The following is a 26566-nucleotide window of genomic DNA, read 5'->3' as shown; positions in this document are numbered from 1 at the left end:
CATTTTTCTATTATTATAAAAAATGCAAATTATAATTATGTTTTATTAAATTAATACTTATCTTATATCAAAATGAGAATTTTTTTCTTTTCCCAATACAAACATATATTATGATTTCCAAACTTTCATGTATTTTAGAAGATTATTATTTATATCTGATTGATAGACACCGACTAAGTTTATCATATTTGTAAATATTTTCAATAGTTTTTGTCATTTACAATAATAACTTCTTTTTCGAAAATGGATTTTAACATGTGATGATGTCATTTATTCATTTAATAATTAAAAAAAAAACTAAATACCTCACATAGAGTTGTTAGATTACGTCTAACTTTGAGATTTGAAATCATTGGCTATATATCTCATCATGGCCAAGGGGTTATGAATTTACCTGAAGTGGGATATTATGTCGTCGTTTGAGAAAATTCAAAACATTATCAAAATAAAGAATCGTACGTCAAACGAAAACACAACGTTCTAAGTGAGATGATATATGAGATTATATTATTGTCCAAAGTTTGGATCATTTGATTTGATGACACCTCTCTCAAATACCACACAATTTGGTCCAATTAGAATGGGATTATTGGAAGGTAAGAAATACTTTTGGATTTGTTAGAAAGTCAATTGAACTAAATGATTGTTAGCATGAAAATGTATTAGAACAATTATACCAACATTGAAAGGATGTTTATTTTATTCCATGATCTTAAAGTTGTGTTGTGTGTTTATTTTAATATTTGGAAAGGTAACTTTTGTTATTGTATTTACTATATTTTTCCTTAAAAAACTTATAAAAGTGATTAAAATAAAATAATCAAACAAACATATGAAAACTTCAACACTAAAAATCAAAATTAATTGCCCTTTTTTTCTCCAATTATTGAGAATTGTAAACCATAAAAAAAAACAATAAAAAAAAACGTAATTGGGTTTTGTATTAATGGACCAAGTTAATCATTTTGTTTGGCAGTGAAGGGGTAAATTATCAGAGTTTATCTTTAGAAAATTATAAAGCATTTGAATGAATCAAAATTGTGTTCATATTAACAAATAAATTCGATGTGACAATTAATTATTTGAGTTGATATCACCCACTCACAAATTTAGTACAATCATTAATAAACCATATTTCAAACAAGTTTATATAAAAGTTTTAGACACCATGTGGAAACTTGATATATAAATTTAAGTGCTCTCTCTCTCTCTTTTTAATATCATTTTCTTATAAACTTTCAATGGTTTTTTTAATGGACTTTTAACCAATTCATTTTAAAGTTTTTGCTTCCTTAATCTTCAATTTTGTAAGAAATATTTAACTCATTAATTTTAATGATATTAATTAAAATAGTTATAATGTGTAATTTAAATTTAAATTTTTGAAAATGATTGTAAATAAAAAATTTGATAAAAATATTTACAAAATGTAACAAAATTTTAAATTTTATGAATAATAGATCTCATAAGCTCCAACAACATATAGTTAATATTATGGTTTATTTTACTATATCTGAAAATATCATTAAAGATAATAAAACTTAGTTAATTATAATTATTTTAGATGAGGCGAAATCTTGTGTTACACGATGTATATTTTTGTGTGCATCCATTCTCATCACACATTGAAATATTGTTTAAAAAAATATGAAAACTATCCCATAACAAGTTATAATTTAATAATTTGATTAAATACACAAACATATGTGATATTAAAATAACAACTAATTATATTAACTTAATTAAAAAAATCAGAGAGAAATTATTAATTTAAAGATATGAATGAAGCATATGCAGAAGGGATTTAGTCTTTCAAAACAATTTGCAAATAGAAAAACATAGAAACTATTTGTAAAGATTTTATTTTATTTTAAGGAGAGAGATGATAGATAACTAATAAAAATAAAATTATTTACAAGAAATATAGTAAAATATTTAAATTAACTATATAAAATTAGATAAATTTTACTCTATTATGTAAAATAAATAATTGTATTTTATTAATTAATTTAAACACTAATTTGGTTTTAGAATAGCATAAGGCAAGTGCGTGCAAAAGTTTTGCACTCGTGTGAGTAATAATTTTATTGGAATTTGAAATATGCTTTTCCAACTAATAATATATATGGAGAGACACACGAGAAGAGTATATTTTTAAATCTTTCGTACCCAAATATGCTTTTTCTTAATATTCCTCCCTTCCTCTTTAAATCAAGCAAATTTTAGTGATTTTATCTTAATATATAACTATTTTTTTAAAATAATAAAATAAATTAAAATATTTATAAACTATAGATTTTATAAATTATCCTCCCTTATTACTTCTTAACCTATAAATATTTTATTAAAATTGTTATTTTTGATCATTTTTCTATATAATTTTTATAAAAAAATGTATGAGTGTATTGATAGACCTAATAAATAATTTTCATTTTTTTAAAAAAGTAAAATAAAAGTAATAAGAACGTGTATTTGAAGCCTTCCAAACGGGAGCAGCACAAAGCACATGGCTGTAAATATTTTATTTTTAAAATGTTTCGTACGGAAAATAATGCTTATTGTTATTCCTCGTTTTCTAATTATTATTATTATTTGATTAAACTACAATAAATTCTAGTTAAATAAACGTTTTAAATTGAAAAGTTAAACGTGAAGGGATCAACTAACTAAAACTTAGAGATTATAAATTCATACATTTTTAAATATAAAGAAATAGAATTAATTATTTACGAGTTATATCAAAATTTTATATGATCGTTAGATAAATCTATCATCTATACCTATAAGTTATATAAACTAATACAAGGTTATTAGTGGTAATTAGTATCGTTATATATATATATGTGCTCTTTCTATAAATAATTTGACATTTTTTTTTCAATATTTAAAAATCTCTTATAATTTTGTAATACATATTGTAAGAATATGCTATAGAACAAGGAAAGCGTTGCTAGGAAGATCAATCAATTTTTGTGTTAATTTTCTATACATTTCTATCGACATAAGTCTATTGTTCTTTTCAAACAAAGTTTAAGTACAGCAAGGTTACTTATAAACAAAAATATGTTTTTGCATGTGTATATACTACATTTTATCGAAAAGGAAATTTAAGAGTGAAGAACAAAACAAACAGACATAGATGTAAAAATCTAGAGAAATAATTAAATAGTTAAAAAAACTCATTCATGAGAAAAGATAGGAGAGAAAATAATGTTTAGAAATAAAAATTATAATTTTAAAAGAAAGTAATTACAGAACACTATAACTTTAGAAGAAAACTAATTTTAGGCCTACTAAAAGTGACTTTTTTGGCATTCTAATATGACCCTTAAACAATATACCCTACAACTTTTTGTAAGGTCCGAAATGTATACCATTTGGTAGATTAGCTCCCTCTCTATTTAACTATTTGACATTCAATGCAAAATTAATTAACATCTGCCTAATAAATATAAGGTCAGGTCATTATCGACTTAACTTCAATAACAAAAGTGTTAAATAAATCTTTAAAGTTCGTAAACTCAATTTGTACATCTAAAATAAGTCTCATTCAACTAACAGTTAGGAAGACGTATGACACAAATAATTAAATCAAAGTCTCATTCAACTAACAGTTAGGAAGACGTATGACACAAATAATTAAATCAGATATGCATGGTGAGAGATTTATTTTATCTAATTTATTGATTAATAGTTCATGTATCATATCAATTAAACCAACCACATTAAACGTCAGTGATACCTTTAACTTGTCGTGTCATGTACTATTTAAACCATTTGTTTAAGCGGAAAGAAATTAATTTTAATATTATGCACAAAAATAACTTTTCATATAAGTTTGTTAGTTTTAAAAATGTAAATTAGATTTATTTGACATTACTTTAATTGAGACCACAACTTTGTCATGTGTTTTCTTTGCATCCCTCACTTCCATGCCCAACTAGTGACCAATAGGATCTCTTAACCAAAGCTACTATGCACACCATCCAACAACCTTTCCTCATCTTTTCATCTCTATAAACACAAACAAAACTATCAAATTTAATCACCAATTTTAAAACATGTTAATTGTGATTTCTTAAAATCCCTTCTAACTACTCTTCTGTTTATTTTAAATTAATCCCCTTTTTGATTTCACACTTTTCAACCTAATTTCACTTTTTTAAAAATATTTTTGGTTTCTTCCCATATATGTCATTAATGTTATTAATTACAAATTAATAACAAGAAGCTTATAACCAAAGTTAATAAATACATTACGTTAAAGTGTTTGGGATTTAAAACATACTTTTAAGTACTTAACTCGTATAAATCAAGCTTTCATACTTGACAAGAGGAATTTTGTTGTAATTAAAATTTAGAGTAGTGTATCTTCCTACTAAGGACAATTATTATTTTTTTTCTCCTTAACAATGAGCTTTTGATGCAAAAGTATACAACAATTAAAAATGATAAAATTATTTAAAATATTTATAAAATATGACAAAATATCATATTCTTTATTAACAATAAATGCTATAGGTCTATTCGTGTATCACATAGACTAATCAAAATTTATGGATATTTATAATTAATAAAACGTAAAAATTTACTATATTTGGTGTATATATATATTTTGTTTATTACGTCATATTTGAAAAGGATGAAAAAACCCCATTAAAACCCATTTCTTTTTTCTTTCTTCTCCTTCTCCTTCATCCTCTGTTTTTTCTCTGTTTTCTCCCATGGAAATTTCCTTTCTTCTTCACCCAATTCTTCTCTTTTTCTTTTTTCTTATATTCATCTTTATAATCCTCTTTCTTTTGAGGCCAAAATTTCTATGCAACTGTGAGATTTGCCAAGCTTATTTGGCCTCATCTTGGTCCAAAGACTTCCATAACCTTTGTGATTGGTATTCTCATCTTCTTCGGCAATCTCCGACGAAGACCATTCACATCCACGTTTTAAGGAACACGATCACGGCTAATCCCGACAACGTGGAATACATTCTCAAGACAAAATTTGAAAATTACCCAAAAGGGAAAATCTTCTCCTCGATCCTAGGCGATTTTTTGGGCCGTGGGATTTTCAATGTCGATGGCGATTTGTGGCGGTTTCAGAAGAAAATGGCGATCATCGAGCTTGGTCAACAGTCGATTAGATCCTACTGTTTTGAAATTGTTTCTCAGGAGATTCATTCCCGCCTTTTGCCGCTTCTTTCGTCCGTTGCCGATGGCGGCAGTGGCGGAGTTTTGGATTTACAAGATGTGTTTAGAAGATTTGCTTTTGATAGTATTTGTAAGTTTTCGTTTGGGTTGGATCCAATGTGCTTGGAGCTGTCGCTTCCCATCTCAGATATCGCCGTCGCTTTCGATCTTGCTTCTAAGCTTTCTGCTGAAAGAGCCATGGCAGTCCCGCCGTTGATCTGGAAAATCAAGCGAATGCTCAACTTAGGTACAAATTAAGAGATACAAAAACCTATTAGTATTCGATTTTGTTACTATGATTAACTTAGCTATGTTCATGTCAAAGTTCAAACAAATGGGAAGTTGTGATTTGTGAATGTAATGGAATGTTTAAGGTCAAATCTTTGGAATTCTTAAAAGAGAATTATTTTTTTAAAATTTGGTGTTTTGTAAGCTACACTCGTCTTTACTTTGCATGTGATATCAATATTAAGTACACGTGTAAATTACCTAGTATATTTTGTATCACTAAGTCATAAAAATTGGAGTTGATGGGTATCAATACATTTTATTTTATTGTTTGGCTTGTTGTTCATGTTCATGGTTGAAAAGAATATATTTTATATTCTATATCAAATACCACTAGATCTTAAAACTGAAGTTGATAGGTAAAGATTCATTGTTGAAAAGAATAATCAACCCCCCTTTTTTTTTGTCATCTTGCAGGAAGAGAGAAGGAATTGAAGAAAGCAATAAAGTTAATCAACGTGTTGGCTCATGAAGTAATTCGACAAAGAAGAAAACTAGGATTCTCGACCCATAGGGACCTCCTCTCCCAATTTATGCGAACCGTATCTGATGAGACTTTCTTACGAGACATCATTGTTAGCTTTCTTTTAGCCGGTCGTGATACTATTGCCTCTGCCCTCACTAGCTTCTTTTGGGTCATTTCCACCCATCCTGCCGTAGAGTCTGCTATCCAACTCGAGGCTGATCGAGTCATTGGCCCCACCTCGAACCCTACCTCCTTTGACCAAATACGAAATCTCCACTACTTACAAGCTGCCATCTTCGAGTCCATGAGGTTGTATCCTCCCATTCAGTTTGACTCAAAGTTTTGCCAAAACGATGACATTTTACCCGATGGAACTTTCGTTCGACGTGGGACTCGAGTCAGTTACCATCCTTATGCAATGGGTCGAATGGAGCAAATTTGGGGAACAAACTGCCTGGAGTTCAACCCAGAACGATGGCTAAAAAACAACATATTTTGTCCTGAAAACCCGTTCAAGTATCCCATATTCCAAGGTGGATTTCGGTTTTGTTTAGGCAAAGAAATGGCTCTGTTTGAGTTGAAAATTGTAGCCCTTTCAGTTATTCGTCATTTTCGAATCCAATCTACAACACCGTCGTCGTCTGTGGCACCACGATTCTCCCCTGGCCTCACTGCGACCTTTTGTGGTGGATTCAAAGTTATAGTTAGTAAGAAGAGAAAATGGGAGTGATCACTAAAGATCACTTTACATGGTCATTAACTTATTAATTATATCTTTTTTTTTTTCTATTGAGAACGTCAGCATCATTTAATATAATGTCTATAATTGAATTAATTATAAAATGAAAATTATAGGTAATAGCTTGTATTCAAAATTTTCGAGTTCAACAGTGTCCTACCTGTTAGAAAAGGTACAGTTTTTTATATTTCAACCTTCCACAAAAATACCAACAAAAGAAAAACAATTAATATATATACCGTGTTTTATTATATTAAGTATAATTTGTTTAATATTATTCTTTCACATGATTATATATATTGTATATTATTTTTCTTGAAAATGTGTCAAATTGTACCACGAAAGACGTTTCGTTGGTACTTGAAGATTTGTATTATATATAGGTTGAGACCCCGGACCAGTGAAGCTAAAATCTAATGGGCCAAACCCATGGCCAACCAAACCTAGGCCCAATCCACACTGCGTACCCACAAAGCTCTATAATTGTAGGGTTGGAAACTTGGAAGTTAGAAACTGATAGAGAATCTAGAGATTTTTTTTAGTACAAAATAATATTTGTGAATAAGGATTCAACCTTGATATCAAATGAGTAAATTTACATCAATTATAGCTGAGTTAAACCTACTTTTACGTAGATAATCTATATTAAAATACCTAACAAACTCTTTAAAGAATCAACAGAGAAAAACATTTTAAATATAAAAAAAAGCTTGAAATCTAATGAAAGAGAATAAGAGGATTAATAAATTACTATTTTTGGGATTTATTTAGAGTGACGAGACTTTTGTTTTTCAAAATTAATTACCATTTTCAATCATTTTTCTTCAAACAAAAGTAAAAATAGAAACCACAAAACTGTGCGTTTGGAAAGCAGTCCCGTACGGCCTTACAGATTGGTATGCTGATGATTAGGGTTCGAAACTCCATACCGCATTAGATCTTTAATAAAATCAAATTGGAAGCTGTGCTAGGGTTCGAATCTCCGCAACCTTACCCAAAATTCTGAATTTCCCAAGCAAGAAGAAGAAGAAGAAGTAGCAATGGAAGAACTTCAATCTCCACCAGAACCATCATCCACTGACATTACCTCCAACAAAGGGAAGAAGAAGAAACCACCGGCTAAGGAGAAGAAGGAACCGGAGAAAAGAGCTAAGAAGACTTCCAACAAAGGGAAGAAGAAACCACCGGCTAAGGAGAAGAAGGAACCGGAGAAAAGAGCTAAGAAGAAGACACCGGTGACTGCTACTGTTGTTACTGCTACTACTTCTACTGAAGTCAACAAACACCAATCTACTGCTCGTTTAGATGATGTTGTCCCCGAGGTTAAGGTTTCAGAGTTTGATCCTTGTGTTGAAAATCATTTTAGAGCCATGGATGCAATTGTTGAGCTCTGTTGTGAAGCAGAGGATGGCGATGGTGGAATTGACGAAAGTGACATTCAGCGCTTTTCATCATCCACAATTTTCTTGAGGTACTCAATGGTTGCATTTTACTATCTTAATGTACGTTTGATTGTTGAAGATTTTGTGGTTTGTGCTTGGCATGCAATGTATTGAATTTAATCCCATTTAATCAGGGAATGGAGGTTCTACAATTATGAGCCGAAAACTATCAAGTTCGCTAATGATTCGAGAGGGCCTGAGGGTAAGGATGCTGACATCACGATAGACTTACCACAGTTTTCTTCTGCAGCTGTTCTAAAGGTGTTGGATTTAGGACTGTTGTTTTCTTTATAATTTTGTTTCCTGCTGCATGGCTTGTTTTTTCCTTTTAGGTTATGAACTGTTACTCCCATGCAGCATTATGAATTAACGTAAGTCTTAATTTGATATACAGAAAGGAGCACCGCCTGGAGCCTCTACATCTCTGGATTTTCGGTATGGTGTTCTGGGGTTGTTTGTTTGCTTGTTTTTTTAGGAAATTAGGTTTTTTTTTTTTGGTACGGTCGTTGGAAATATAAGGAGTGACAAAATCTGTATTTAGTTTCAAGGTCGTACTGATGTAATGTTTACATAATGACCTGTGTCTAAAGTATTGTATGCCTCATCTATGCACAAGTACTATTAAAAGATTGCATACCATGGAAATTTGGTATTTCGCTCTTAGTAGTTGGAATCCTTCCCTCAAGACATTTGTGAGTGGAACTTTCTGCTCATCATGTGATTAAAATATGTAATTCTTAAATCACCAATTGACTCAAGCTATCGGGTATGGGTAAATTTATTTATATATTATCTACACTCACCCTACTTTTGGGTTTGAAATATAAAAGAAGACCCAATAAGTGGAAATCAATGTTAAATAGGGAGTAAGTAACCATCATGAGTTGGTCTAGTAGTAAAAAAAATGAGATATGGTCTCAACAACTAACCAAACAGTCATATGTTCAATCCCTAGTGGGCACCTATCTAGGAATTAATTTCTATGAGTTTTCTTGACACCCAAATGTTGTAGGGTCAAATGCGTTGCTCCTTGAGATTAGTCGAGGTGCGCGTAAGCTAGGACCCACACAACAATATTAAATAGGGAGTAAATATCGTTGCAAGTCCAAGACCTTCCTAGACCACTTGCTTTGATACCGTTTTAAATTACCAACAGACCTAAAAATTTAAGCTAGTGGATAGAGATAAACTTAAATATATATCACCTTACAATATGTTACTTATTGTACTACTTTGAGTTTTGATATCTTCTGCTGTTAGTTATAGTAGTTTCCATTGGTGGGATAGTGTTCTCTTTTGTGTATGAACCGAAGCTATTTTTTCTGGTGTCTGATGTAATTGTATCTTCCGCAGTTGATGTTGATGTGTACATTAAAAATAACCATTTTCATTGATATTTTGACAGAAACTTTGCTATGCATGTCGGTGGGCCTGTTTGGGCCATAGATTGGTGTCCTCAAGTTCATGAAAGGACCAACTCCCTTATCAAATGTGAGGTATCTCTCCTCTTCTATTTGCCTTGTTTAAGCTAAACTATATGGATACCTTATAACTTAAGTGTAAAATATTGTTTTATTCATCTTCACTTACGACTTTCATTTTCATTCACTTAGATAGGCTCTGATTTCTATTTGTTCATATTTTCTCTCTATTTATTAGTTAATATTTGACTCAACTTGTGTCAGTTTATTGCTGTTTCTGCTCATCCACCTGGTTCTTCTTATCACAAGATGGGTATCCCGCTCACAGGAAGAGGTATGGTACAGATATGGTGTTTAGTGCATGGCACCGAAAGCTATGAACCGATCGATGTAGGAGAGCCTCCTTCAGATTTATCATCTCAGCCAAAGAGGCCTAGAGGAAGGCCACCAGGGCGAAAGGAAAAGGGGGCATCGGTCTTGCCATCTCAACCGAAGAGGCCTAGAGGAAGACCTAAAAAGGAACAAAAAGAATCCAATGACAAGAAGAAAGGTGACAATTGCCAACTTGTTCAGGAATTTTCTATGGAAAACCCAGTTGGTTCATCCAACTTGCTTGAGATTGATGGTGTCCCCAAAAATACTGAAAATTTTGTATTACTGGAAAACAATGTTGAACGAGAGAGTAGTACCTTACAAGAAGTTTCTACATGCCATTCTGAAGATGAAGTTCCTGCTAAGAAAAGGAGAGTGAGAAGAAAAGTTAAACCTAGGAATCTTGTTGATGACGTGGGAGTGTTATCACCCAATTCTGAAGATGAAGTTCCTGCTAAGAAAAGGAGAGTGAGAAGAAAAGTTAAGCCTAGGAATCTTGTTGATGACGTGGGAGTGTTATCACTTGCAGAGTATCAAGAAGATGGATCCATTGCTAACAATCATGAGGCGAATGAGAATGTTAAGAGTGAATATTCTGGGGAAGACAATCTGTTATGCAAGGACATTTCAGAGAATGTTGTCTTAGACGCTAGCTCAATTGAATTTTCTATTCCTGAGAGTGTTGCTTTGCCAAGAGTCGTACTGTGCTTAGCTCACAATGGAAAGGTAGCATGGGATTTGAAATGGAAGCCAATGAATGCATGTACTGACAATTGCAAGCACCGAATGGGCTACCTTGCTGTCTTGCTGGGCAATGGATCTCTAGAAGTGTAATTAAACTTCTTTAACTGTCTTGTGTCATATTTGCTCAGTTACTAACTTACCATATGTTTACTTTTCTTTTCGTCTATTTTCCCGTAACTTAATTTATTATTTTTCCTTTGTATTTTGGTTATTCTCTTGGGTTGCTTAAGATTTAAAATAAGTTAGATTTGGAAGTATGCTGGATAATCACTCTGATGTTTCCTTTTGAGATCAGTTAAAACTTGTGTTGAATATGACCCATATTTTTCCCGCTAAACCAAGTTTCGGAATTGCTATCATAGTGTATCTGATTTTTTGACATTACGTATTTGCTAGGAGAATCACGTTTTATTTGAGCATCCATAGCATAAAAACTAGTTTTGAAGTATTTAGTTTTTGAAGAAATCATACAAATAAAATTACACTACAAAGTAAGTTCTCAAAATGCTGGTGTTGTTATCCTAGTTTAATTGCTGTTCTTGATCCTTTGGTTGTTCTAAGGTTCTGACTTTTAATGTTTTCTACTTGCCTCCAATAATTTATAATATTTGTTCATTATTTGGGAACTGCACTAAATGATTGATCATATGAACTAATTGCAGCTGGGAGGTTCCTTTTCCCCATGCAGTGAAGGCCATCTATTCTAAATTCAATGGGGAGGGTACTGATCCTCGCTTTATGAAGTTGAAACCTATTTTCAGATGCTCGAGGCTGAGAACTACAAATACACAGAGGTATCCGGTGTTTATTTTTAATATAATGACATGGCAACTCTTCAAGTTTAACACGGTGCAGTTTTGTAAAAAGAAAGTGCAATGTGTTCAGTATTGCTATAAATTGAAAAGTAAAATAGGCTGCCTTACAGATGGTAGTTACTCTCTACATAATTGCACCTTACACAACCATCACGGATAGCCAACCTATTCTTGTTTCTGATCAAATAATTTTTGTCATCGAAATATCTTACATAAGGTGGAAAACTTTTAAATGAATTTCTTGGCTTTGCCTGTTGTTAGGAGTGGTATTATGAACTTATGGAGTATGTTTAAGACTTCAGTTTCTTCTTGTTGAATCTAATAATTAATCTCAGGTTCCACGATCAACCACATCCTGTAAAGGAAAAATTATATCATTGATTGGATTAAATTTAAGTGATTAGGCAAACTTTTTCATTGGTTTTCCTTTTAAATATATTCTGGGTTATTACAGTTGTCATTATTTTGGTAATATTGCATCTCGTGTTAGCTCTTTCTCATGAGTTTTATTTTGTCCCTAACTTTCTTTGTTACTGCTAATTCATTGTCCATTGCTGGTGCTGCAGCATCCCTCTGACAGTGGAATGGTCTCGAACTCCTCCTTATGATTATCTACTCGCTGGATGTCACGATGGAACGGTTATTGTTTAATTTCCCTTTTCCTTTTACTGTTGTTCATAGCATAATACATAAATTAATTAACGACCTTCTAAATAAGTGGTTCCCTTTGCATTCAGGGAGACTTAGTTCTTCATTTGGTTTCAGATATTTCTATAACTCCTTACTCATTCTTTTGCTGAAATGTTGTTGGGAGCGTGAGAAAATTGAAGTTCCCAAAGATTTCTCTTTCCTGTGATATACTTTTTAAATTTTTTCGTGTTTTTGATTGTCACCGATAGAACTTTTTTTTTTTTGACAATTTCTGACCCTGTGTTGGGTAGTCCTGTCTTTTGTTGTTTTGAATTTTAAATTTATGACGACTTAAACACAGTTCATCCATCCAGGTCGCATTGTGGAAGTTCTCTGCGAATAGTTCTTGTGAAGGTTGTTTTGCTTCTCTTACCTTGTGTTTCTAATTCTCTCTTGTTTGTACTTTTAAATTTGGCTTGTGCAATTACAAGTGATATGGTCATCATTTTCTTCTTATTTTCTTCAGATACGAGGCCTTTACTTCGTTTTAGTGCAGATACAGTTCCTATAAGAGCGGTTGCATGGGCACCAAGTGAAAGGTTTGTAGCAAGTTGAACTTATATATATTCATATACAACCTCCCCGCCCTCCTTCCAAAGAAAGGAAAAAAAAAAAACAGAGGGAGAGAGAGTAGAAATAAAAAAGGTTGTCATATTTGAGTTTAGTTATTGATATATCTGCTTATTCACAGTAATTGGGAAATTTTACCCTAAAAAAATGGTCACAGTGCCAATCCTCCCATCCTAATGCTCTGCTTGTTTACATAATCGGGAAAACATTTTTACCTTTGATGACAAAGAATAATAACTGGACTACTAACAATGAAATGGGTTGTCCAGTTATGGGTGCACCTTGACAATTTTGGATATAAAAAAGGTTCTACTGTTAGGTGACCAATCCAATCCTATCTTATTAAGGTTGAAATTTTAAATATACATGTATTTTCATATTATGTGCAGTGATCTTGAAAGTGCAAATGTGATACTTACTGCTGGTCATGGAGGTTTAAAATTCTGGGACCTAAGGTTGGTGGAGTTATTTATTTTCTTTTATTTTTCATTATTATTATTTTTGGATTATATGTAAAGTCAAGTTTTCATTCAGACAAGATGAAAGAAATATAAAAGGCCATAGAAAAAATTTTCCACCTGACAGGGTAAAATTGAACTAAACTATACTAGAAGGGCATCTTATTCAGAAAACACCTAGTGGAGAAAAAACATTGTGTTGATTGATGAGATGGAATTACAAAGAAGAAAAGCTCATATCCAAGGAATTGCTAAAATCATTTCTAATTGGCAATAAGAGAAGATATAATTGTGATTTGTGGAAATCCTCATAACTTTTATATCAAAGATTGTTTTTCATCCTTGGAGATGCGTTTTTCTTCTTTCCTTCCATGTGGACCATAGTCTATAGGAAGGTTCTCTAATGATACGATTTCTTATTCCATTTATTCTGTGATCATTGCATGTGGTTTGAATTATTTTGGTTTTCAGTTCACATTATATTGTTTCATTTCAACTCAGTGGCAATCTGATATCAATCATTACAATATTATATCAGAGATCCTTTCCGTCCCTTGTGGGACCTTCATCCAGCACCGAGGATTATATATAGTCTGGATTGGCTTCCTAATCCTAGGTACATACTTTATCTTGGTAGAATGCAGATAAGCCACGTTAATGTATGGTATTACTCACTGTCTTTCTTTACAATGACCCTATTCTGGTTAGATGCGTTTTTTTATCCTTTGATGATGGAACATTGAGACTTCTCAGTTTGCTAAAGGCTGCAAATGATGTTCCAGCAACTGGCCGACCCTTTACAGCGATAAAACAAAAAGGTTTACACACTTATATTTGTTCATCATATGCCATCTGGAGTATTCAAGTGTCCAGGCAGACAGGTATATTTTGTAATTCATGGTTTTTTAGCTTTAGTTTACTAGAGATCTAATTTTTAACATCAACCACGGTACTATGGGTTTTCCATTTGCCATTGAATTGGTTTACGTTTATTGCTATCATCAGTGGTCTAAGGTCTCTACAGCTCTAGTGTACCGTTAGTCTTGTAAACTGAAAATGTATTTATATTGGTATCACTCTCCTGATTATTTATGTTTCTTCATGTCATTAAACAGATGAAAAACACATTCTCATTTGTGTGGTTATATGCCTGTCTTGATTTAATTTCAGCCGTGTGGAAATAAGCAACAATTGTATCACATTATCATTACGTCTGATTTGGTTTTACTTTTAATTTTTAAATTTTAACACAATCAAGTAAATATTTGAATTTTATCATGTACATTTAAGATATAGCAACTGATTATTTCAGGCATGGTTGCATACTGTGGTGCTGATGGAGCTGTTGTCCGTTTCCAAGTAAGTTTAACTTGCACAGTAGATTTTGCTATGTTTGCCTCTTCGGCACTTGTCATTTATTTGGTCTCAGTTATTTTATTTTATTTTGTTTTGTTAATCTTAGCTTATAATTCTGTTAGTTTATCCTACTTTGCTACTGAGTATTTATTTATGTGTGTATATATTAATATAATAAACTACTTTTCCATTGAAGGAGAGAATTACAAAAGGGGTCTAGACAAAGGCATCCTATCCCAGATCTTGGGATGGTTTCAACAATCCCTCTTGTTATCATCAAATATTTTGCACTGTTTGATCAGTTGAAAATTATCAATTCTTTGATAAAGAGTTATTGGCCGTAAAAATTAGTTTTGATAGTTGAAGTATATAAATAGCTGAAGAGTTCATATATACTTTCTTTTTCTCTATGGACCACAGATGGAGTTGAAAATAATTGAGACACTTCAAATCATGCCTTGAATTATCATTTCATTGTTTGTTTTTCTTCCATGTTTAATTTTCAGCTTACTACGAAAGCAGCGGACAAAGAGAATTCACGCCATCGCACCCCACATTATGTATGTGAATACTTAACCGAGGAGGAATCAATCATTACATTCCGCTCGCCACCACCAAACGTTCCAATCCCTTTGAAGAAGCTGTCCAACAAATCTGAACACCCACTGTCCATGCGAGCTATTTTATCTGATTCAGTGCAGTCTAACGAAGATAAAACTGCCACAGCTTCAACGTTGGAAAATGAAGCAACCATTTGCTCGGATGTCGATGTCCGTGTTGAATCTGGATCTGAGGATACACTGACACCCACCAAGAAGAAGAACCGAACTCAACCGAAGTGCAAGGAGGGAGTTGAGAAGCTAGAATTAGAATGTAGCGATGAGCCTAAAGATGATGCACATATGGATGCTGACGTAGATGCACAAACAGATGCTGTCTTAGAAGCACAGATGGATGCTGACGCATTGCCTACTTCGGGGGATCACTTTGAAAATCTCCCTCCCAAATCAGTTGCAATGCATAGAGTGAGATGGAACATGAACATAGGGAGTGAAGAATGGTTGTGCTATGGTGGGGCAGCTGGAATTCTACGCTGTCGGGAGATAGTGCTGTCGGCCCTCGATATGAAGTTGATGAAGAAAAAATGAAATTAATTTGAAAAAAAATGGCTTTCTAAAAATGTTTATGGGCAGCTGATTTTCATGATGCACAACTTATGCTCTTGCTCAGTTCTTTGTACAGTTGTGATCGGAGAAGCCATTTCGAATTGCAATAATTGTTATTGCCATCGACCCGTGGTGCTTTCATCCTCGACAGGCTTAAATTAGAGGAGCAGCTAAACGAATAAAAGAGCATGACCTTGCGATAGCAGAAGACCAATAACTAGGAAGGTTATTTAAGGGAAGTTCAAGAGCCTAAGCAAACAGCAAACTTGATTTGGTTTTTGGGTTCAGGTGAAATGGAATGGGCAGCAGATATCGATTTTTATTCTTACGAGTTATGAATAGTTGGAGGAACATCAGCAGTCATGGTTAACTAAACTGTTATCTTTTAGCCAATTATGTATTCTAAAATAACTAACACAGAGCTCGCCTCCTTAGCTAATGGGTTTCGGGTTCAGTATGTCGTTAGGCAGTTCGGGTAGAAGAGGTTCTAGTAAATAAGGCTATTATCTGAGCTTGATTATTTTCTTATTTATATGTAATCTGTTTTTCTTAACTCTTTTATTTTGTAAATGAGCTTTTAAATATTGTATTCCTCCCAACTTTGTATCGGTATGCATAATTTTACGAGGCTCTTTAAGAGTTTAAAATAAATTATCAGTATGAATCAATTTTATGAATCTTCAATGAATATTTTGACGTTTGAACAAGAGGTTATCGAAGTACACTCAACTTGTACCTACATTTATATGTATAGTAATTGTAGAAGGGAAGATGACTTTTAAATTCGAAAGGAATGTAAAATTATCACTAATTTCAACTTCCATTATCAACTCGCATGGCACATAAGACAATAACTTTCTTTTGTTCTTCACTATCAGTATATACTTTTTACATACTTATTCTTTTTCTTCCCTTTTATATGACAAAATAGACGTTGAAAGACTAAAACTAATGTGTTTAGAGTTTTAACTCCCATTTTGTAATGGTTCACACATGCTCTTAGGTTTGTTATTAATATTATATCATATTCACTAAATCATAATTTTGTTGCTATATTTAATGATATGAGAATGTGAATTTGGAGAATGCATATTCTTAGAAGTGATTTGAGAGATTTGATATCATAACAATAAGTTTGTAAATATTTGGTTGTATTTAAAAAATGAGCCTAACCAAAATCTATATAAATTAACTGAAAAAATCAAAGAAAATTAGTTATATAAAATTTTCATGATATTGAAAAAAAGAAATTACCCTTCTCCAATAATAAAATGAAAATCCAAACAAATTTACAGTATTTACTTTTTCTTCCTTCCTTTTACTTTGGCCAAATTATTGAAAGTGATATTCTAAACACAAACAAACATATCTTTAGAAAATTCTATCAAAATATTTACGATATTATACGAAATTAATCAATTAATTAAATGCAATCAAATTTTCCCATTTCCCTCTAAATCTTAACTATAATCTGAAAACTCACTTCTTCCTCTCTTCTATTTATATAATTCATTCACAATCATAACAATCATAACTCTCAAAATATGAATCACAAAATGCTCAAATTACGTTTCATTCTCACTTCCATCTTCCTCTTTGTCGCCACCGTCTCTTCAACCAATAATGCTGACAGACAGGTAAAAACAAACCCCACCGCCGCCCTTCATGGTGGCTTCCGCCATCTTCCGGCCACTGTCGTTATTTTTAATTTTGTAAACTTTTGCTTACACAGGCATATGTTGTGTACATGGGAGCATTGCCAAAATTAGAGAGCCATGAAGTTTTGTCAGATCATCATCATAGCCTTCTTGCTAATGCTGTTGGAGAGTAATTAATTAATTCCCAAAAAATATATATATATAGTTTTTTGTTAATTATATTTTGTGATTAATTATTTTTAACAATTTTAAGTGAATGGGTTTTCTAGTGAGGAAATGGCAAGAAAAGCCAAGATCCATAGCTATGGAAGGAGCTTTAATGGATTTGCTGCAAGACTCTCTCCCCATGAAGCCAACAAATTAGCAAGTTAGTCCCAATTTATTTATTTCATCAACTTCCTTAAAAATTTTATTTTTAGTTTATAAATTTATACTTTTGCTCTTAATTTCTCTATTATTTGTTTTACTATGTTAAATAAAACACTTACCATCATTTTTTAGAAAGTGGATAATAAGTTTATATCTTTGATTTTCAATTAAAAGAGAATTGTAGAGTGAGATAATAAATGAATTGATTAAGATGTAAATGAATACATATAATGATGAAAATGGGAAATAATGATGCAGAGGAAAAAAAAGTGGTGTCAGTATTTCGGAGCAAGACAAGAAAATTGCATACAACGAGATCATGGGATTTTTTGGGGCTGTCGGAGGCGGTGAGCCGGCGGAACGCCGCCGCAGAATCCAACGTAATCGTGGGACTATTGGATTCGGGAATATGGATGGAAGGTCCAAGTTTTAAAGACGATGGTTATGGTGAAATTCCTTCTAAGTGGAAAGGCAAATGTGTTACTGGTCGTAATTTCACTTCCTGTAACAGGTCTCTCACTTTCTCTTTGTTTTACCATTATATATTACTTTCATTTTTAAGATTAATTGTTCATTAGAATTTTGCAATTCTCCATGTGGGGACTCAAAATGATGATCAAAACCGCAGGAAAGTGATCGGCGCGAGGTTCTTCGACATTGGACAAATAGATAATTCCATCGATAAAAGCCCCGCCGACGAGATCGGTCACGGCTCCCACACCGCCTCAACAATCGCCGGAGCCTCCGTTGACGGCGCCAGTTTCTACGGCGTCGCCGGAGGAACGGCTCGCGGCGGCGTTCCGGGGGCGAGAATCGCGATGTACAAAGTGTGCTGGGTTGATGGGTGCAGTGACGTGGACTTGCTGGCCGGATTCGACCATGCAATCGCCGACGGAGTGGACATCATATCGGTGTCCATCGGCGGTGAGTCGACGGAATTCTTCAATGATCCGATCGCGATCGGATCATTTCACGCAATGGAGAAAGGAATATTGACTAGTTGCTCGGCGGGAAACAGCGGGCCGGAATTAAAGACGGTGGAGAACACGGCGCCGTGGATAATGACGGTGGCGGCTTCTACCATTGATAGGGATTTCAGTACCGTCGTGAAGTTGGGCAACAATAAGAAACTGTCTGTAAGTATATATTGTGTAATGAGTTATTGGTTGTCCACACACCATAGTTGAGTTGCCCTTTAAACATCTTATTCCTCCTGCACAGGGAGTATCAGTAAACACATTCACTCCAAAGAAGCAGATGTACCCTTTAATCTCCGGATCAAATGCTGCATTACCCAATCAATCCGATCCCTATCTTGATCCAAGGTAATAGACAATAAGAATGACATAATTATGGATGTGAAACCCAGAGTGATCAGGTTTGATTAACTAATTAATTGATGAATTTGATGGTGGCATGCAGTTGGTGTGATTCTGGGACTCTTGATGAGAAAAAAGTGAAAGGGAAAATAGTGTATTGTTTGGGATCAATGGACCAAGAATACACCATTTCTGAACTTGGAGGCAAAGGTGTAATTTCCAATCTTATGAACGTTTCTGAAACGGCTATTACCACTCCTATTCCATCCACTCATCTTTCCTCTACCAATTCTGATTATGTTGAAGCCTACATTAACTCCACCAAGTAAGTCAAACTAAAATTCTCCTCACATCTTAATTTATTATAATTAAAACCCTAATTATTCATCTCATGTTTAATTTTCTTTTTAATATATGTATAGAAACCCTAAAGCTGTCATTTACAAAACTACTACAAGGAAGGTTGATGCTCCCTATTTGGCTTCCTTTTCTTCTAAAGGTCCTCAAACCATCGCTCTCAATATTCTTAAGGTAATTTTAAATCTGTTTGGGGTATTGACTTCTTAAATTAATTAACTTTAAGATACAGATTCCCAGTAATTAAGCATACTTAAAATGAAACACCGATTTAAACAGCCGGACATTGCAGCACCGGGGGTGAACATATTAGCAGCATACTCAAATTTGGCTTCAATTACAAACAATAGACATTCCCTTTTCAATCTTCTTTCTGGTACTTCTATGGCTTGTCCTCATGCCGCCGCTGCGGCCGCCTATCTCAAAGCTTTTCACCCCACTTGGTCCCCCGCTGCCCTCAAGTCTGCCCTTATGACCACCGGTACGTATCCTTATTCCTTTTCCTTCTTCTTTCTATATTGCTCTAAGGGTTGAATTTTGTATATATAAAATGTTACAATTAATCTTTATTTTTTTAGTTCAATAATATGGTGGTGAGATTGAACCTAAACTTCTATCTTAGGTTTTAAGATATTGGAATTTTATATTGTAAGGTTTTCTTCTTTTTTTTTTTTTTCTTTTCTTTCTTTTTATAATTTAGAACTCGCCTTCTACGAATTTTGCAGCGACGCCGTTGAAGATTGGAGATAAACTAGACGTGATTGGCGCTGGCACTGGCCAAATAAATCCGATCAAAGCGGTGCATCCAGGTCTCATTTACGACCTCACTCGCACCTCTTACCTCTCTTTCCTCTGCACCAACAAACGCTACTCCGACTCCGGCTCCGCCCTCGCCATCCTTACCGGAGACACCTCTTTAAACTGCTCCGACGTCCCGCGAGCCAGTGGCTTCGACGCCATCAACTACCCTTCCATGTACGTCCCCGTCGACCGAAACGCCACCTCTGTCTCCGCCGTCTTCCACCGGACCGTCACCCACGTCGGCTTCGGCCCATCGACGTACATAGCGAAGGTGAAATCGCCGGCAGGTTTGTCGGTGAAAGTCTCGCCGGATACTCTAAAATTTGATCGGGCGTACAAAAAACTGTCGTTTAAGGTGGTGGTGAAAGGGGCTGCGCCGGCGGTGGGGCAGGCACCGTTGACGGCTTCACTTGAATGGGATGATTCTAAGCATTATGTTAGGAGCCCAATTTTGGTGTTCAAGGTTTAATTCATCTTTATTTGTTCATATTTGTTTTTGGTCTTAGATTTTTTTTTTTAAGAAGTCTTAGATCTTCTTTTGTTAGATGTTTTTATGTAAATGTCAATATTAAATTAATTTTGTTGGGATGAGATTGGTTGTTTTTTTTTTTTTTTTCCTTTTTGAATTAAACATTCAAAAACTTATATATTATCAAGTCTTGAATGCACCCCAAATATTAACATCTTAGCTCATTGTAAAAATATATAATTCATGTTACAAGTCAATAATAGAATACAAATCCTTCGTAGAAATTCTATAATTTAGGTTAAGTTTAAGAAAACTGAGTGTAAACTATCGTTTGCATCTTAATGAAAGGAGTGAAATCAGTATTATATTTTCAACACTAGTATTTTAATCATTTAAGCTAGTTTACCAACAAAATATTTTAAATTAGTATACTCTATTTATAAACTTGATTTTGAAAAACTAAAATCTTAAGAAACCAAAGCCTAAAGTCACTATGGCAATGATTATAATATGTATGAAGTATACATGATCAAGTTTTTTAGAGAAGTGTCAGATTTCCATTTGGCTTTTTACATTTTTTTTCCCCCTAACTGTTCCTTGCTTCTTAATAAAGTAACTAACAGATCTCCATACACTCCATTCTTATGCTTCACTTCATTGAAGAAGTGTAAGCCAACCCAATAACAAGGGTCTTCGAAGTAACCATAGAAATATTTAAATACAAAATTCTTACACTTACCTCCTCTTCTATGTTGCCCTACCAAATCCAATTCAAAGCTCTTTGAACTAATCAGCGTTTTAGTCCTAGTACCTCTCTCATTTCATTTGTAAGCAAATTGTGCCTAAATCATCTTTACCACTACCTATCTCCAGCACCAAGATCTTGATGTGCTATGAGCTCTGGAATGCACAATGTACGCCTGGACAAGAAAGCTGAAGTGAAGTCAGAACTCTGGCTACGTCTCATTGCTCTGTGGCCTGCCTCTGGCAACAAAAGCCAATGGAATACAGGACTTTAACACATAAGATTGCTGTGTGACAGCAAACTGTTGCCAAACTAACTGGCCATGTGGATCAAGATTGCATACGGCATTGACGGGCGTAAAGGTTCTTTAACTTTGTTAGTTCTTTCCTCCTCCTCCTGGCCTCAGTTGCGGCCATTGCATCTACGGTTTTCTTACAAGGGACTACCTCTGGTTCATGCCTTCTTTCTGCAAAATAACACAAATCATCACACGTTCTTGATGACACACCATGATCATCTTCGTTCCAGTTATCTAGTGTGGCAGCGGAACTGGGTTCAATACATTCAAGTCTTACAGGAGAAAGCACTTTTCTAACTGGAGCTCTTGCATTGGTATCGAATCCCTCCACAGCTACTCCAACTGTGTTCTGAGTATCATCCTTTGGATTTGAAGATTCATCTAAACTGGGAGCTTCATTCAAGTCAGGAGCTTCGTTTTCTTCTTCGGCTGAAGGCAAAGAAGAATGTCTGCTTTCTGCACGGACATCTTTTGAAGTAATAGCACTATTTTGGGATTTCGAATAAACACCCTCTTGATCATTTCCAGCAGGAAACCAGATTTGAGGACTCTGTTGGTTCCTAAAATCATGATGAGGTAACAACCAAGAATAAGGTGGTAATATGCACAATGGTGCTCTCGAGCCGGTGCCATTCGTAAAGTTTTCTTGTGTCTGGGAAGAGCCAGACACAGAAGCATTATTATTAGCAGGAGGATTAATACTTGACGGGACAACGACGACATTGGGTAGTTCATGATAGGAACTTGTAGATTGAACCACAGATGGCCAGAAATATGGAAGGCGACTAAACAAGAAAAGAGGGCAGTTGGTAGGTAAAGGAGGCATCTGAACATGAGACGATCTATGGTTTCCTGGGATCTCCTCCACCTTCGGCTTTACTGCTTCAGCCAACTAGACACAAACGAGCGAGCAAGTGAATTTGTTGGGAGATATCGTAAGACCATGACCACACACACACTTCTTAAATGCAACCCCATCCTACCTGTTCCTTTAATTCCTTGTTAGTAGTCTCCAGGGACTGGTACTCTTTCAGGGCCACCTCCTTTTCCTTGATTGTTGAAGGTAAATAAAGATTATGACAAACAGAAAAGTTAAAAGAATATAAATGGGTCCTTTGTTTGTTTTTTTTTTTTTTTTTTTTTTGGTGTTTTGGGGGTAGAGAAGAAAATAGTATCATTTTCGTGAATGCCTACCCTCTTTAGATTTTCATTTTCCCATGCCAGATCAGCAGCCTTTCTAGTTAATTCCTCGCATAGAGCCTGCATAATAAAATGAGCCATTAAATGCAAAAGCAATTTGAATAAAGCAACAATGTAACACGGACAAGTACAAAACTGTGAAAAATATCCATTCAACCAATTCATTCATGGAGACTTTGATCACTTCACTTGTAAGGCAATGATTCAGAATAATCTTATAGCTACTACTTTCTTTGTAATAAATTAAATCATAATGGCACACTTAACTGACATTGTTAACCCTTTCTTGACGGTGTCGAAGAATAAAAACACCTGGTATTTTCTTTCCCTAGACCAAGTAAGGATGTTAATCTCCCTTGAACTTGTTACTGAGGATTAAAGTTGGACTGTGAAGAAGCCGACACCAGTTACATTGCACTGACAATATGAGTATGGTGTACGGTTAATCACAAAAATAACTTCCAAAAGTATAGCAAGCAAGTTGAAGAACAAATAACTTCCAACAGTATAGCAATCAAGAGAGAGAGATTTAATTTTGACAACCATTTTTATTAGTTATCATGTTTAGAATTAGAGTAATGTTAAATTCTTGGTTTAGAGCCTAAGTCTCCTCTCTACTGTGACCATACAAGTTTACCAAAGACATCCACAGATGGTTTAGAGTAATATATAGAAATCCATCCAACAAAAGAATGAAAACAAGAAAGAAGGGTTTTCAATAACATTCATCTTCAATAAACATATTTGCATGATAAAATATCACAATGATGTCCTAGACATATTAAATATATGATACAAAATTTGAAAAATAAAACTCAAAAATTTATCTTAAGAAGAAATTCTATGAACCTGCCTACGCCGAATTGTCTGCCGGGCTGACTCTCTGTTCGCTAAAATCCTTCGTATTCTCCTTTCTTCCTTTTCAGCCTGAAGAAGAAAGTCGCTTATGAAAAGCTTGAAACGAAGTAAGTAAACCTGTGTAGGAAGATGTTAGCAATCATAACCTCAGTTAGAGTACGCCTTGACCTCCTGCAGCCAAAAAACTGGTAGCTTGTAGTACATGCAGGACTCACTTTAGACGATTCAGCCTCCTTGTCCATCTTTGTCACCTCTCCGGTTGTTTCTGGCTCAGGCTGGGACTGAATAGTACACTCTTTCTCTGATGGTTGATGTTTTACCACCCCTCTATCCTGCTGCTACAAATAAAAGTAGTTTGTCGAGGCCCGCAGAAGTGGTGTAAAGTGGTGTAATTCTTGTTTTCTTTTATTATCAACGAGTGTTCATATGTCAGTTCTCACAAGACAATTGTTTGACTTTACTATATTTTGTTGCAAAGAAATCTTGTAGAGTATCAAACACCACGCATGGGCAGCATAGTAATACCAACTTTACTTGTTTAGCAGTTTGACATAAGTCATAATAACATAAACCAGAACCTAATTTGGTAAAACAAATGGACAACATAGTAATACTGTGTACACCATGCCAATTCTCATGAGACAATTGTTTTGACTCTACCATACTTGGTTGTCAAGAAAACTCATTGAATATCAAACAGTGTGCATGGGCAGCATAGTAATTCAACTTTACTCGTTTAGCAGTTTGACACAAGTCAAAGTCTTAAAAAAGGAAACCAGGATGTAATTTGGAACAAGCGGGCTTGTAGTAAGAAATGGAGATGTTGAAAACAACAAGCCAAGCGCTCCCCTTTACTAGTCCAGCCACCGAGAATTTGAAGATTATACTAATGTCTTTTAGAAAAAACTTGAAGGGTCTAATATTCACCGAGTTTCCTTCAATTAAATATACCCAAATATTGTAGAGACAAAGGAGTTATCCTGTTAGATTAATCGAGGTAGGCGTGTGTGTTGATTAGATAAAAAAGGGTTAATGTTTCAACAACTGTATGAGGGAATTTCTTTTCCAAACATAACTCACTTTTAATGTGCTTTCACAAGTTAGCAAATGGTGTCACTTAATCTAGCAATGGCCCACAACTTGTTTTAGAATCCAAGACAAAAAAATCTCCACATTCTTAATTCCACTCCACACTTCAGAGATAAGCATCACCAATGCGAATCCTAGTCCTTGGAATCTAAAACCAAAGGACAGAAATGTGAAGTTAACAAACCGCCAGGCAAACACATTTGAAGATTACATAGTGAATGGAAACCAAAGAGGCCAGCATTCCATGGTATTGCCTTAGAAGCCATCCCAATTTAGAAAAAACATAACCAAACGAGTGATTCCTCCTCGTTCAATTACCGACGGCTCAGTTAAGAACACCCCTACTCAATTTCCAATGCCACAAACGAGACAAGTAAAAATTTTAATTCCCCATCTAAAAACACAAAATAAAAAACCGGCCCCTCATTTTGAATTTCAACAAAATGCAATAAAAAACCTAGCAACACCAAAAGAAAGAAAGAAGAAAAAAAAGAGTAGAGAGAATAACCTCAATCCGAAGGTCCAGATCCGCACGAGCAGGCAAAGAGTCGGCAAAGCCAGAAGTAGGCGATTCGGTCTTAACCTCCTTCCTAGCTCGTTTCCCTTTCCCTTTAATCCCCCATTTAGTTTGGAAGGGTTGAGTTCCAGTTTCTCTAACAGCCAAAACCGCCAAACCAGCAAGAGCCTCCGCCGCCTCAATCTCAACCTTAACCATCTGATCCGCCGCCTTAGCCATAGAAGAGGACATAGAGGAAGAAGAGGAAGAAGAGGAAGAAGAAGAAGAAGAAGAACTCAAACCAGAAGAAGTGGTCCCATCGGAGCACTTGGAAGAAGAAGCCGCCATAAGAGTAAGAGGAAGAGAACCCATAGCAGAGGAGAAGTAGAAGAATGGAGAGAGTGAAAGAGAAAGAGAGCGCGTGTGGATGATGAGTGAAAGCTTGCGCGTCTCCATGAATCAGTGAGAGCCACGTAATGGATTCAGCGCTCGTATAATAGTTACACGTGGCATTTCCGCCGTACAAGAATTGTAGGCTACGAACCATGGGTTCACTGAAAGCGTCGGTGTGTGGCTCCTCCATATAATATCCACGTGGCTTTCTATTTTCTTATACAAATTTTTTATAAAAAAATCACTTTTTCTTTTTCGCATTTGTGTGAATATATATATGTATTTGTGTTTTGGATTACAAAAGTGCTTCTTTTTAGAAGGGTGGTGGCTATATGAACAAAGAGATTAAAGCTGCAACCTTTGCAACGTGGCAACTATACCACCATAAATCATCTCAACAATTTCTTTTACTACCAATAATATTTATTTTTGTGTATATATATAAAACAGTAAACTCTTGTAAATAGGAAAATTGATCAAAAATATTTTATTAGAGAAAAACTTCTAATTTTATTAAGATATACCTTCGTACAAAAATATAATAAATTTTTTATTCTATGCGTGCTGGATATGATTTTTTTATATATTTTTTATTGATTTTGTTATATTTAAAAATACGAACAAACTCTAAAAATACATGTATTAAATAATATTTTAATCTTAAAAATATTTTTGAATTTTAAAAATTACAATATTACGTTGAAATAATTTAAAATTTCAAATAAATATAATTACTTTGAACGTAGACGGTAGGATGATGCCTATAAAATAAAATAAATCATTTGATCATATCAATCAAAA

The 26566-nt window shown here is 34.2% G+C and overlaps 4 protein-coding genes across 7 annotated transcripts; 3 read left to right on the top strand and 1 right to left on the bottom strand.

Annotated features, from left to right (window-relative positions):
• Positions 1-4705: 4705 nt before the first annotated feature.
• On the top strand, positions 4706-6775 carry LOC101207686 (cytochrome P450 94C1). Its single transcript, XM_004149168.3, has 2 exons — positions 4706-5433; positions 5892-6775. The coding sequence occupies exons 1-2, from the start codon at positions 4725-4727 to the stop codon at positions 6668-6670; spliced, it is 1488 nt and encodes a 495-aa protein (XP_004149216.2). The 5' UTR covers positions 4706-4724; the 3' UTR covers positions 6671-6775.
• A 786-nt stretch (positions 6776-7561) lies between these two features.
• On the top strand, positions 7562-16397 carry LOC101210135 (hypothetical protein). Of its 2 annotated transcripts, none has more exons than XM_004149177.3 (14): positions 7562-8150; positions 8256-8382; positions 8516-8556; positions 9527-9617; positions 9807-10744; positions 11321-11452; positions 12040-12112; positions 12478-12517; positions 12630-12702; positions 13123-13188; positions 13730-13807; positions 13900-14072; positions 14504-14550; positions 15054-16397. In XM_004149177.3, exons 1-14 carry the CDS (start codon positions 7720-7722, stop codon positions 15693-15695), a joined length of 2952 nt encoding a protein of 983 aa, XP_004149225.3. In that variant the 5' UTR covers positions 7562-7719; the 3' UTR covers positions 15696-16397. The 2 variants fall into 2 exon arrangements, with proteins under 2 accessions (XP_004149225.3, XP_011652007.2); XM_011653705.2 differs by having other exon boundaries at positions 8008-8150; positions 8256-8323.
• A 1548-nt stretch (positions 16398-17945) lies between these two features.
• On the top strand, positions 17946-20905 carry LOC101210386 (subtilisin-like protease SBT4.15). Its single transcript, XM_031883169.1, has 7 exons — positions 17946-18251; positions 18369-18876; positions 18962-19065; positions 19163-19384; positions 19482-19590; positions 19696-19897; positions 20142-20905. The coding sequence occupies exons 1-7, from the start codon at positions 17971-17973 to the stop codon at positions 20684-20686; spliced, it is 1971 nt and encodes a 656-aa protein (XP_031739029.1). The 5' UTR covers positions 17946-17970; the 3' UTR covers positions 20687-20905.
• Positions 20906-21153: 248 nt separating this feature from the next.
• LOC101210630 (hypothetical protein) lies at positions 21154-25892 on the bottom strand. Of its 3 annotated transcripts, none has more exons than XM_011653702.2 (6): positions 25385-25892; positions 23934-24125; positions 23779-23856; positions 22924-22989; positions 22713-22778; positions 21154-22621 (listed from the first exon to the last, which is right to left on the bottom strand). In XM_011653702.2, the coding sequence occupies exons 1-6, from the start codon at positions 25826-25828 to the stop codon at positions 21761-21763; spliced, it is 1707 nt and encodes a 568-aa protein (XP_011652004.1). In that variant the 5' UTR covers positions 25829-25892; the 3' UTR covers positions 21154-21760. The 3 variants fall into 3 exon arrangements, with proteins under 3 accessions (XP_011652004.1, XP_011652006.1, XP_011652005.1); XM_011653704.2 differs by having other exon boundaries at positions 23934-24119; positions 25385-25891; XM_011653703.2 differs by having other exon boundaries at positions 23934-24122; positions 25385-25886.
• Positions 25893-26566: the final 674 nt, after the last annotated feature.

This window comes from Cucumis sativus, chromosome 3 (genome assembly GCF_000004075.3).
Source record: "Cucumis sativus cultivar 9930 chromosome 3, Cucumber_9930_V3, whole genome shotgun sequence".
NCBI lineage: Eukaryota > Viridiplantae > Streptophyta > Magnoliopsida > Cucurbitales > Cucurbitaceae > Cucumis > Cucumis sativus.
The sequence above is the reverse complement of the archived record's forward strand: the minus strand, read 5'-3'. Positions and strand labels throughout refer to the sequence as shown.

Bases quoted from the DNA above. Each gene is read 5' to 3' on its own strand.
- LOC101207686 (XM_004149168.3), top strand. From the start codon at position 4,725: ATGGAAATTTCCTTTCTTCTTCACCCAATTCTTCTCTTTTTCTTTTTT. The intron at 5,434-5,891 runs GTACAAATTAAG...GTCATCTTGCAG, and splicing joins CAAGCGAATGCTCAACTTAG to GAAGAGAGAAGGAATTGAAG.
- LOC101210135 (XM_004149177.3), top strand. From the start codon at position 7,720: ATGGAAGAACTTCAATCTCCACCAGAACCATCATCCACTGACATTACC. The intron at 12,113-12,477 runs GTTATTGTTTAA...TCATCCATCCAG, and splicing joins CTGGATGTCACGATGGAACG to GTCGCATTGTGGAAGTTCTC. The intron at 12,518-12,629 runs GTTGTTTTGCTT...TATTTTCTTCAG, and splicing joins TGCGAATAGTTCTTGTGAAG to ATACGAGGCCTTTACTTCGT.
- LOC101210386 (XM_031883169.1), top strand. From the start codon at position 17,971: ATGATGAAAATGGGAAATAATGATGCAGAGGAAAAAAAAGTGGTGTCA. The intron at 18,877-18,961 runs GTAAGTATATAT...CCTCCTGCACAG, and splicing joins GCAACAATAAGAAACTGTCT to GGAGTATCAGTAAACACATT. The intron at 19,066-19,162 runs GTAATAGACAAT...GGTGGCATGCAG, and splicing joins GATCCCTATCTTGATCCAAG to TTGGTGTGATTCTGGGACTC.
- LOC101210630 (XM_011653702.2), bottom strand. From the start codon at position 25,828: ATGGAGACGCGCAAGCTTTCACTCATCATCCACACGCGCTCTCTTTCT. The intron at 22,779-22,923 runs GTAGGCATTCAC...TCAACAATCAAG, and splicing joins AAAATGAAAATCTAAAGAGG to GAAAAGGAGGTGGCCCTGAA. The intron at 22,622-22,712 runs GTAGGATGGGGT...GTTTGTGTCTAG, and splicing joins ACAAGGAATTAAAGGAACAG to TTGGCTGAAGCAGTAAAGCC.